Here is a 12,193-nt window from a genome sequence, read left to right on the forward strand (position 1 = left end):
GTAACGACCACTTCCCTTGCTCTAAGAGCTGTCTCCTTGGTCTCATTCCTGCTGGGTTCTACTCAAGCCAGTCCACTGGGCTTCCCATGGTGGTGGGACCTCCAGGAAGCAGTTGGGGATCTTAGTTCCTCCTGATTTATCCCTGACATCCTTATACACAGCACCCTGTGGGGAGGGTTCAGCCCTCTGAACCCTGTTAACTGATGCAGAATGTTAGGGCCACCTGTACAGGAGACCCTCCTCCACAGTGCCACAACAGAGCTTCCGTGCTGAGGAGAAGAGGAACACAAGTGCTGTATTTCCCTTGGGCGTGGGGCTCGCTGCCAACAGGTGCAAAGCTATGCTGCAGAGACAAAGTGGAACAAGCACCTCTTCCAGCATTTTACAGAGCATGGGTCAGCCCTGACTTCAGGAGCTTCCTTCACAGAAGGCTGGGATTCCTGGTCAAAGAGAGCTCTCCCAACAGCCTTATGACCATGGTCATGCTACTTCCCAGTGACAGTGGGTACAGGGGGCTGAGAAGTAAGGGCAGCTGCAAAGGGGCTATACTTGAATATATTAAAACCCAAACTCCCTTGCATCCCTCCCCTAGAACTGGTGGCCTTCCGAATAGCAATACTGGAAGAGGGCAGCAGCGGCCTCTACCTCCTCCAAGATATCTACCATCTCTACAAGGATGACCCTGAGGTGGTTGAGAACCTCTGCATGCTGTTGGCCCACCTGGCTTCCTACAGTGAGGACCCTTTCCTTGTCCTCTCCCTGGCAGGAAGGGAAGGAGTTCCAGAACTTGGTCTCAAACCCCTGTGACTTCCCACTCATTAACTCCAAGCAAAAGTGGTACCCAACTGACCTTATCTGGCTGGTGGGCAGGGATCCTGAGTCTCACCACCTTCTCTGTTCCACTGCAGAGGAGATCCTGCCAGAGCTGGAGTCTGGAGGCATCAAGGACCTAGTCCGGATAATCCGAGGACGTTTTACTTCTAGCCTGGTAAATCAGGGTGACACCTCTCAAGCTGGAACACTTGTGTGGCACTGACCCAGAGCTCCACACGATGCTCTTCTATTACTCTCTTCTGTGATGGGGCTAAATCCAATCTCAAGGGGGAAGGGCAGCTAGACCACTTCAAAGATTCCATCCGTCAGGGGGCTCTGTCATCAAAGTAATTGCTCCTGGATCCTGACACCCCCGGAACAAATGGTTCACTTGTTTCCTCCTCCCAGGAGCTGATTTCTTATGCTGACACGGTACTTCAGGCACTGGAAGCAGCTGCACGCTCCAATCCCCAGAAGCAGCAGCTTGAACCTGCTTCAGAGCCAGAAGCCCCCAAGGTCTCCTCCCCACCTCAGAAAGATCCTATCTTCCGGCCCTGAAATGCTGCCCTTCTGGTCCTGGAGAGTACTGTATTTTGCACTCCTTGGTAAATAAAGAAGCCCTAAGATGGTCATACCATGTCTGGCCGTGGTGTCAATGGTCCTGCACTGCAGGGTATCAGAAATGTCTAGATGATGGGAAGAAGCTAAGCTTCCACAAACTCCATTTATCCATCCATTTATTTTTGACAGCGCTGGGAATGGGCCCAGGGTCTTGCACACTGTGGACAAGTGCTCTGAGTCACACCTCAGTCCACAGCTCCCTTCTGAGAGTTGTCAGGTAGGTCCATAAAGTTCACTGCTCACTCTGGACCTGTTGCTAGAAGACAGCAGGCAGATGCCTTTCTGTCTGTAGTGCACCAGGGTGGTAGGATCTTACACCTCCAGGTGTATCTGTGTCCCAAGTCTCACCCAAGGACTATGTGGAGAACAGCACATTGGATGTTGGCATTTTTAGATGACTGAGCCAAGCAAGGAACATAGGAGAAAGTACCCATAGCTAAGTAGCTTTAAGAAAGTCCTCACTGGGCAGCTGCTATGTTAGCCAGATTGGCTTGCAGCAGACTGAAGGCCCTTGGATCCCTTAGGTCCAGCAGTGCTTATCCCCTTCCCCACAAGAGGAGACGACACTCCTTGCTCCTTAGGAGAAGGTGCTGAGTGCCCAGGCTGAATGCAGCTGTGCTCGGTGTTAAGGGTGGTACAGGTGGCTGGCAGACACAGACACTGCACCACACTCATCCATTCCAATCTCTCCTTCCTCTGAACCTACGCCACAACCAGACTTCTGTCCTGGTAGCAGAGTCCAGGAGGAGGAAGTTCCAGCAGCTCCCATGTCACACCCCTGCAGCCATGGCTCTGAAAACGCTCACCAGAGTGAGTCCCTGCTGTGCAGAAATTTGATGGGCCTCCATAATCCCATTCCAACTGCCACTGAGGAGTCACTGAAGGATGTAGAGGAGGTGGCAGTAGTAAGCTGGTGCTAAGCGTACTCGCTGCAGGGCTTTGGGGTGGTGGCTAGGGGGCGCCGGTCTGCAGTAATGCTCTCCCACTGCCGCTTTGCCATGATGTACAGCCTCATTGCTGCCTGGGCATCCTGGACCTGGGTGACACACAGCAATGTTGACTACCCAGCTATTGAGAAGACATGGTGGCCAGAGGCCACAAAAGCAACCCTACGACTACTGAGTCTTCATGATAGCCACAGCACTGAGGCTACATGGCCAAGAGAGGCACATACTTCATAGGGTGACCATGTAAGGCGATGAAAGAAAATCATGAAAAATGGCTAGAACACCAGAGCACAAGCTAACTCCCGTGCTTCAGACTCAGCCAATCTTTTTTTTTGGTTTTTCGAGACAGGGTTTCTCTGTAGCTACGGAGCCTGTCTGGAACTAGCTCTTGTAGACCAGGCTGGCCTCGAACTCACAAAGATCCGCCCGTCTCTGCCTCCCGAGTGCTGGGATTAAAAGCATGCACCACCACCGCCTGGCCCTCAGCCACTTTTTTTTTTTTTTTTTTTTCCCGAGACAGGGTTTCTCCGTAGCTTTTGGTTCCTGTCCTGGAACTAGCTCTTGTAGACCAGGCTGGTCTCGAACTCACAGAGATCTGCCTGCCTCTGCCTCCCAAGTGCTGGGATTAAAGGCGTGCGCCACCACCGCCCGGCTCAGCCACTCTGTTAATACAGGCAGAAAGGGAAACCCTACAGCAGCAGGAAGCCGCTGAGATAGGCAAAAGGGCTCAAAGAGGTAGAGGCTGCACTACAGGGGAACCTGCTCTCCAGAAAGACTGATTGGCCAAGGGTGGGAGGCACTGTTGGGACTGAGAGCCCAGAGCCATAAAGTCCTAAAGCACCTTTGTTAAGGTTTGGAAAGGCTCTGTTCCTCCATGGCTCAAGAGCTGGAGCTAAATCATCAACATGGCAGTACAGGGGTAACGGGACCTTTCAGTGTTGGGGCCTAGTGGGAGGTCAAAGGGTGCTAGAAGCACATTAGGTGATTCTTGGGATACCAGTAAGTTCTGCCAAGAGTGAACTGCTGCTTCTCCCTCCTTGACATCTTTCTGATCAACTAAGCCTCATTACCATGAAGTCCCTAACCTCAGTTATTAGTAAAATACTGCAAGTACACTAATAGTCTTCAATTAGACTGGTGAATTTTGTTTCAAATTCTTACGGAGTATTATTCTTTGTATTGAGTTCAAGTTAAATATAAATATTTAAGATATAATCAACATTTCCTGAGCCTGATCTGCCTAGGATCCTGTCTTCTGTGTCTACTGTCAAGTGATAAATACAAACCTGGGTATTAAGGTCAGGGGCTGTTACCCAATGATACTTACTGAACAATGTTCTGCCTGCTGGACCCTGATCCCCAGAATTTTCTCACAAAGTTGTTTCAGAGATGGTCTTCCACTCTGTAGAGAGAAGGTGCATACCACTGAATGTGCTGCTTTCACAGGCTCTGCCCAAGGAGGACGCAGCTGGCCACACCTCAGTCCTGCAGTTTTCTTTCCACCAGGAGTATCTGTGGCATGTAGGGTTGCAACCATTAGCCCACTGTGGCTTATGACATTGCTTATCAGCCAATAAAGGAGGAGTTGGGGGCTGGAGATCTACCAAGTGGTAGAATGCTTTTAATTTTTAAATTTTTATTAGTGACACACAGATGTCTATCTGCATGTGGGTATGTGCATGTAAGTGCAGGGCCTAAAAAGACTAGAGGTGTCGGGTTCCCTGGAACTGGAGTTCTAGTTGACTGTGAATCACCTGACCCCTGGGCTCTGAGAATTTAACACATGTTCTCTGTAAGAGCAGCAAGTGCCCTTAACCAGTGAGCCACGTCTGAGGAAACCTGTGGAGCCAGTTCTCTTTGGTTCCAGGGATCAAACTCAGGTTGCCAGACTCAGGCAGCAAGCCCTCTTAAAGGTTAAAATGAGAAACCAAAACAAACTAAATCCCTTTAGCCACGGGGGGTCAGTGCCAGGGACCAGCCACGGTTCAAGACTCATTACGTACCCTTACTTGACTCCTAAAAGGTTTGAATTTTTGGGTGTCCCTGATTTTCTTTTTTGGATGATCAAGGAAGAGTACCTAGAAGAAAATGATGACAAGTATCTTCATTTCAGTCTGCAGTAGTGGAGCCCCATTTCCCCTCTTCCAAAGAACCAGAAGGTGTAACACTCAGAAAAAGGCAGAGCTCCTTAAATTAATCGCTCTCCCTTAAGGGGAGGCCCAATTTTAAGAACCATGTTAATAAAATAAAATCTTGGCCAGGTGTGATACACACTTTTAATCCTAGCACTCCGGAGGTGGAGGTAGGTGGATTTAAAAAAAAAAAAAGAATAGAATAGAATCTTGACATCAAGATGCTGAGAAAAAAGTCAATTAACCTGCAACCTTCTTTATCTGAACTGATTCTGTTCACGGGGAAGCACAAAATGAAAGTTAACAGCTTACCCCGCAACCTGGGAGACTTTACACAGCCCAAAAAAGTAACCCACTAGAGGAAACATGTGTGTCCCTGGTGACAGTCTTCTCTAAGGTGACTCAACATATCAGCAGGCAGGTAACTTTCATTCATTTCCAATTGTAAACATTTGTTATTTTTTATTTTTTTGGTGCGGGATGAGACCCAGGGCCGCATGCATCCTGCCACTGAGCTAGCTACACGCCTAGACCCATATATTTGAATGGGAACTAAACTCCCATCTAGAGGTTCCTGAAACAGCGAGTACAGTGGCACCACAGTTCATACCCAGCAGGTATTTAAAGGGGCAGCAGCTACAAGTCAGATGTCCTAGCACTGGGTGGTCTCTGAGCCCAGTCACCTAACTGACTGATGTGTGGCCGGCCTTCGAGGTGACTAGCTGGAATGACACGGAGGAAACGTGCCCATGCGGATCCTCACTAGGGACAGCTGAGTAGTAGCAGCAGGTCAGCTCTGCCAGCCTGGGATGCTGAGGAGGTATCTAGGTGTGTACCCACTGCTCTCATAGAGCCATCTCTCAATACCCCAAAACTCAGCTCTGCCACCCTTAAGCCTAATCCCTGTCTCCAAAGGATTAAACAAGATCTGCTTACATTGTGTGATTGTTGGTGGCACCCAGTAAGGTTCTGATGCCTGGCTTTAAATATCCACCATAGCAGACTGCCGCAGAGGTATCCCTTATGCCAAGTAGACTATGCTCCCATTTTCCTCCAATAGACCAGACAGCAGTGAACTTAAAGTGACCCATGTAATAAACCCAGGCTAGGTCTTCCTCAGATGCCAGGGGAGAACAGGAGGCTGGGCTTCCAGCATCACAGCCATGCCTAGATATGAAGTGGACACACAAACAAGAACCCCAGGGGTCTAACAGTGTAGAGAAATTTGTCTCTGGTCATGGGGCATACAGCTAGACACCAGGCCATCTGCCAGATCAGACAGGTGACACTCAGAGTCCCCTTCATAGAACTGTCAGCACTCTGGCGCTGGAACCAGTGTAGTCAGGACTCTGAAAACAAGTACCTAATGTGGTCTCTTAGACAGCAAGAGCCCAGGTACCTGACACTATTCCCAGAGAACTTCCAAGTCAAGATAAAAATTCAAAATGAAAAATCCCCCAGAGTGGTGCTTCTAGAGATGGGCATGTGAGGCCGTGTGTGGCTCACATGAAAGAGCTATGGCCCCAAGACCAGCACCTTTAAATCATTGTGCAACGCGTGCCCCACCAGGATTCTGCCCTTCAATATTTCTGCCACTTCCTTCTTCACAACTTCAAACTCTTCTCCTGCAAACCAAGCAAAGAAGTGGTTAACAACACATAACTCACCTAGATTCTCACAGAAGTTTTTCCCGTTCCCTGGTCAGACTGATGACAACAGGTCAGGCCCTTAATGATACACAGAGCTTCGATGGGAGATAGACCCCTACAAGTGTCTCGCTGGACCCCAGGGACATGCAAAGGCTAGGAGACCCACTGTGCCTTGTGCTCTGCTCTCACTTTTGGGGACAGTTAAAGAAAAAAAAAAAAAAGACAAGCTCTACTTAAAACCAACTAGTGGACTGGCAGCAGTTAGCAAGCCCCGGAGAAGTTTAAGAGCATTTAAGACTCTCGGGTATTCCTGACGATATGCTTCTCATACTTATGACTTCCCAAGTGGATTCAGACTGCATCTCTCCCAGACAGTACAAGGAGGGCTGCATGGACCCGAGTCTGGTCTGCTGCTCTTTCCCAGCAGACATCCTTTGGGGACCACCCTGCCCCTACTCCTACCAATTCTATTCAGAGCTAATAGGACCAGACTCCTTCTGAGATAGAACACAAGAGCTGCTGGTCAGCCTATTGTTCAACAGAGCCACCTTATTGGCCATGGATACTAAGAAAAGCAAACAGGCAGTGTGTGGTGGAGAGATCACAAGGCTGCATCTCTAGTGGTCTCCAGGTCTCTCTAGCAGGCAGGCTCAGAACATCCTAGATGTCCTCTCCTATTATAAATCAGACCTAGTCTCTGCTATGTTAGGTCACTTCTCCAGTCACCTCCCTATCCAACCCCTGCTCAGAACCAGTCTTCTGATCTCCACCCTGTTCTCAATGTCCTGCTGGAGGCCTTACTGCTAACACTGCACTAGAGTTTCCCAAACAGACCCTGTGATCTATCCCCCAGCTCTCATGTGCCCTACTCACCCTTCATGGCTTCCCTCCTGGTCCCTAACACACTCCATTTTATTCCCCACTGCTATACAACAGAAAGAAATCCAAGAGCACTGTCCTGGGTAGGAGGCAAAGAAGCAAGGACACAAATAGACAACAGCCAGGAAAGATACCTTTTGTATCCGCACAGTATGCTACTGAGGAAGAGGTAAGCAGTGCTAGGACCACTGTCACGCCTTGTTCCAGAACACCAAGAGGATAGCAGGAGAGAAATGAGTCCTGCTACCATCTCCATTGCTACACTCAAATCCTACGGGCATCATACCCTGCTTCAGGTTCTCAGGCCGTATCCCACTGACTGCTGTCCTGTAGTCTGTCACGGGCTCAGTTGGCTTGATGTACTTGTCGTAAACACACTTCCCATACTGGTTCACGATGGACACGCGGGCTGCGATGCTCTCTTCCCCCTTGGGGCCCACGCCTACCATCTCACAGTCCAGGGCCAAGGCTTTTGTCAGGCTGAGGGGAACCAAAGGCCCCAGTGTAATAAATATCACAGACTGGGATTCTAGGCCAGTGAGCCAAGACCATTCATCACCATTTTGCACCCCTAAAACCTACTGGGCAGTCATGGCTCAGTGCTTGCTCCTCCTCCCCTGAGAGATTACCGTCCCAGAAGGCAGAACATTCCCAGCAGCCATGGACTGAGCATCGCTTACCCGCTAAAGGCCTGTTCCTTCTCCAGGGTGATGTTACTCTTGCTCTGCCCCAGCCGCTTCCATACCAGCATGGCTGCCTCTGGGCCTATGGCAGCTTCAATATCATCTGGATCCACATCATCAAACCAGATGTCTTCCCTATGAGGCAAGGATGAGAGTATCTGGCTGTGAATAGACATGGGGCACTGGATGCCTGTTGAAGGAATCTCTCCCTGTTGGTAGGCTGTGAGGAGCAGGAGGGCTGGCAGTGAGGACTGTGCCCCGGCACACTCAGTTCAGTTGAGCCGCGCCTGCACTTTCCTTTTACTGTTCTTTCTTTCTCTAATACCTGTGATGGCCAGAAGAGGGCAGGCACGGGATCCCCTGAAACTCTGGGAGTTATATAATAAGGTTGTGCACTTCCAGGTGGGAATCTAGGCCTGTGAAAGAGCAGCCAGCACTCTTAACCACTGAGCCAGCTCTCCAACCCCTCACAGTTGTTCATTAGTATCTGCAAATGTATCTACTATCCGAGACTTAAAACTACATATAAAACACAAAGAATGTAATTAACAGAAATGTGACGCACTTCAATAGAGTTGACCACTGACATCTAATTAAATAATAGATGTGTTATCAATCAGGATACACAGGCAGGAGGACTGCTGACACAGAGGCCAATGCCTTGCACTGTCTCCACATTTTGGAAGAGCAAGAAAGACAGAGTCAATATCAGATGCTCCGTGGCTATCTGACGTCAATGTACTAACAGGCCTCTTGTTTTGTGTTCCTTGCCTTCTTCACTAGGCTACCCTGACCGGCCCCAATACAAATGCTAAAGTAAACATCCGTATCTCCCCTAATTCTATCAGCCTTAGGAAGGAGGGACCTTGTTGTCCCCCTAACCCAGCCTGCCTGTAGGGCTCAGAAGAGGCACTCAAACCCACACCCTTTACCCTTCAGCACTACGTCCTGTAGTCTAGTCTGTCATGGTCTCAGCAGACTTGACAAAGCTGTCATAAACATACTTTCCATACTGATTCCCAAGGGGATGCTTTCCTACCCCACAATCCAGGGCCCAGATTTTCTTAAGCTAAAGAGAAGGAAAGGCTCAGATGACAAGAGCCAGACCGCCTTATAAGCACATCCCTTCGAAAAGTGTCACCACAGTGCTCATTAAGTAGCCAAAAGACACTAACACCTGCTGTACCTCAGTTCCCCTAATCATAAAGATGGCCTCACTGAAGAAAGGATGCAGAAACATGCCCAAAGCCATCAACTGGCAAGAGGCAGGGCTGGGTTTCACAGGACTCCTGGTTTCAGCACACATTAATGCCAAAGTTTTTGCTGGCCTTTCCCCTGTGCCAAGCTCTACGCTAGGGTCCAAGGACACAGCACTGACTGTACAGGGTCTGCCTTCAGCAACCCATACTCTATGGGAAACAGATGACAAGTAAACAAAACAAACCCCATAGGGTCAGAGAGGAAGACTGCACCAGGACCAGTGCTCTTGTCTTCTTAGCGGGGAAGACGTGGAGGCTAGGTGCTCAGGAAGGACCATCTGTATCTGTGGCCCAGTAGCAAAGAACATACCAGTCACCAAAGCAGAGCTGATACTCACTCAGTAGGCGTGGACTGATTCAAGACGACAGCTGCCTCCTTAGCTTTCCGCTTATGCTTGGTGTCCCCTTGATGAGAAGAGATGTCACTATATGTCCTCTTCTTGGCTCCTTTCTTCTGTTCTGTTCCAGAGGTATTTGTGGGAGGTACTGGTATCTTCCTGTCCTTCTTAGATGTAGACGTAACAGAACCCCTAGTGCTCTGGTCTTTTTCTGTTCTCTTCCTGTCTCCCTTTGACTTTTCTGAGGTCTCTTTTTTGTTCTTCTGGATTATCTGGGAATGCATTTTGTCATCGTTCTGAGAGACAAGAGGTTTTTCTGGGGCCTGTGACTTTTGTTTCAGCAGCTAATGGGATCAAAATTAAATATATGCTACATTTAAATTCTGAACTGACAAAGCACAGACTAAAGAAAAGTGTATATAAATGCATACACAAACATGTAGCTACCATCCACACACAGTTCCAGTCACCATCACCAATAGAAAATTATTGGGAAAACCCTTTGTTTTATTTTTAAAATTTATTTTTATATGTATGGGTGTTTTGCTTGGATGTATGTCTGTGCACTACATGCATGCCTGGTGCCCATAGAGGACAGAAGAGGACACTGGATCCCCTGCAACTAGAGTTAGACAGTTGTGAGTCACCACATGGGTGCCAGGAATTAAACCAGGGTCCACTGGAAGAGCATGCACACTCTTGATTGCTGCACCATCTCTCCAGCCCCTGGAAAAGCCTTGTTTTTTACTCCTAAGTCAATGGCATTGAGATTCTTTTCCTTGGCTTATCTCAATGCATAATCTGGCATCTGCTTCTTCACTCTGCATTTCAAACTCTATGCCATGCGTACCCAAGTGGCTTAACACCCAGAGCATTTCATTCTGGGGCAGGAGCATCATTTTCCCTTCTTTAATCTGGACTTGTATGTAGAGTGACTTCCATGGTCAACACGCTGGGACACAATGATCACTTCCTTTACACTATCTCTGGAGGCTGGCTACAGCTCAGGGTCTGAGGAAGACCCAAGGGAAGGGAGATCAATGGAAAGAAAAAAAAAATCCTATCAAACCAGAGATGGTTGATGAGAACAGCCATAGCTTTGATCTTATTCAGGCAGAGGCAGAGATCCAGGCAAGCAATTTCGTCCCTGTTTTCAAATCCCCAGCTAAGATCCCAGCAAGATGACATCCAACTGCAGTGAATTTCTACTTACTCACTCCCCTAAGAGTCAAGAGACCCGAAGGGTTTTGATTCTTGTAGAAACCAGAGCCAACTCCAAGTTCCCTATAGCAAATATGCATTCCAGGCATTTAATTTTACTTTACTAACTTGGGAGAGAGGAAACAAAAAACAACGGGCTTATAGAGCTGGAGCTGACCACAGGGCTTGTCTCGTCCTGTGTGTACAGAGAGGAAAATCCACACTAAGGAACAGGTGGAGGTTATGGAGCTCAGGAAGTTCTAGGCTCTCTTTCTTATGAACTGAAGCTCCATGGCATACACTCCAGAGGATTGCCTGGAGGTCAGCAGAACAAAAAGCATGGTCAGTATCCCAGTTCTGCTATTTATGTGCTATGTGACCATTCTTAAACCAAACCCCTTAAGCTCTGTGTTTCAATTTCCTCATCTAAGAAACAAGGACAGTAACAGCATCTAACTAGAATGTAAGAATTTATGAATGAGGGTGGGTATAGTGGTTCACACCCATAATCCAGCATTTGGGAGGCTACCTAACGTAGTGCGGGGAAACCCTGAGTTACATAAGTTCCAGAACAGTCTGGGCCAGAGTTCTGGGAAAGAGTTTAACACGTTGGCAGGGTGGCAACCGAGATATGGGATTTGTGATTGAGAAAAATAATTTGAGGGAAGCAGAGAGCAACCTCTACAGAATGGAGAAGCACTGGCCACTACTAAAACTGTCAACAGGCCAGACAGCCACAACTACTGCCATGCCTACAGCCCGAAGTTCCCGTGAGGGAGTTCGTGCGTTGCTGCCTTTCCACGTCTTGAAACCACCCGTCCTCCTTCGTGGTCTGTGGCTACCTGACCAAAAGTCCGGGATGAAGGTGGCCTGTCACCAGTCTCACCTCTAGCAGCGCCTTCCAATTCTGAGAAAAGTTCTCTGGGGCTTTTGGCGGTCGGCCCGCGATAGTTGGCGGGCGGCTTCCCGGAGCCCCGCTTCCTCCCTGTGCTTTCCTCTTCCTGAACTTCTTCTTGGCTTTCTTCCGAGCGAGCTTCTCGGCAGGCCCCGCTTGGGGCACCGGCGCGGTGGCCTTCGCCTTCATCGTCTCGCTCTCAGCAGCCCGACCCCGCAGGGAAGACTCGAACTCAGCACAGACCGCAGAAGCACACCGCAGTTAGCAAGCACACCGCTACAGTGCTGGAAGCAGCCCGGGTGGCGCTTCTTTTCGCGACCTGCTGGAAACCGAGTCTGCACCTCTGGTTCCGCACGTCTGCGAACTCGGCGACCGGACCGCTAGTTAACACCATACAGGCTACCCACCTGGAGATCGTCCCCGTGACTGACAACATAGAGTTTGACAGAAGGGAACCCAGGCCTTCACCAAGATTAGGAGTCGTGAGAGGGAGGGAATGAAGAGAAGCAGGGACACCGGAAAAGGCTTGGGGGATCACTCTCGATGTGGCACCCCTCAGGAGGCCGGAAGAAGCTCGTGTTGGTTGCCGTGTGTACAATCACACTCTGCGGAAACTCAGGATTTCCCCGGACTTACTAGCCCGGTTTGCCCAATCTTAGGGTTGCAAAGGCGCGCCAGCTGTTTCTGATAATAATGGTAAAACAAGATTTTAATTGTGATAATGTACATATATTTTTCTTAACCGCCTTGTTAAAATGACCGGAAATCCACATTTGA

The 12,193-nt window shown here is 49.1% G+C and overlaps 2 protein-coding genes across 6 annotated transcripts in view; one reads left to right on the forward strand and one right to left on the reverse strand.

Moving 5' to 3' along the window:
- Stkld1 (serine/threonine kinase like domain containing 1) overlaps positions 1 to 1,373 on the forward strand; it is a 19,866-nt gene extending 18,493 nt beyond the window's left edge. For both annotated transcript variants that reach the window (XM_057755045.1, XM_057755046.1), the window contains 3 exons: positions 593 to 733; positions 909 to 988; positions 1,222 to 1,373. In XM_057755045.1, coding sequence (XP_057611028.1) covers positions 593 to 733; positions 909 to 988; positions 1,222 to 1,371 — 371 coding nt within the window. In that variant the 3' untranslated portion in view covers positions 1,372 to 1,373. The remainder of the gene's footprint in view (positions 1 to 592; positions 734 to 908; positions 989 to 1,221) is intronic.
- The window catches only part of Rexo4 (REX4 homolog, 3'-5' exonuclease), a 15,845-nt gene extending 4,106 nt beyond the window's left edge, over positions 1 to 11,739 (reverse strand). For 3 of the 4 annotated variants that reach the window (XM_057755050.1, XM_057755047.1, XM_057755049.1), the window contains exons 1-8: positions 11,408 to 11,737; positions 9,322 to 9,665; positions 7,722 to 7,859; positions 7,328 to 7,521; positions 6,050 to 6,138; positions 4,385 to 4,459; positions 3,709 to 3,783; positions 851 to 2,470 (exon numbers count right to left, since the gene is read on the reverse strand). In XM_057755050.1, the coding sequence (XP_057611033.1) occupies positions 2,351 to 2,470; positions 3,709 to 3,783; positions 4,385 to 4,459; positions 6,050 to 6,138; positions 7,328 to 7,521; positions 7,722 to 7,859; positions 9,322 to 9,665; positions 11,408 to 11,605 (1,233 nt within the window). In that variant the 5' untranslated portion in view covers positions 11,606 to 11,737 and the 3' untranslated portion in view covers positions 851 to 2,350. Of the gene's footprint in view, positions 1 to 850; positions 2,471 to 3,708; positions 3,894 to 4,384; positions 4,460 to 6,049; positions 6,139 to 7,327; positions 7,522 to 7,721; positions 7,860 to 9,321; positions 9,666 to 11,407 lie in introns of those variants that run through there. The other variant, XM_057755051.1, reaches the window with a different exon arrangement.
- Positions 11,740 to 12,193: the final 454 nt, after the last annotated feature.

This window comes from Chionomys nivalis, chromosome 22, assembly GCF_950005125.1.
Source record: "Chionomys nivalis chromosome 22, mChiNiv1.1, whole genome shotgun sequence".
Lineage (NCBI taxonomy): Eukaryota > Metazoa > Chordata > Mammalia > Rodentia > Cricetidae > Chionomys > Chionomys nivalis.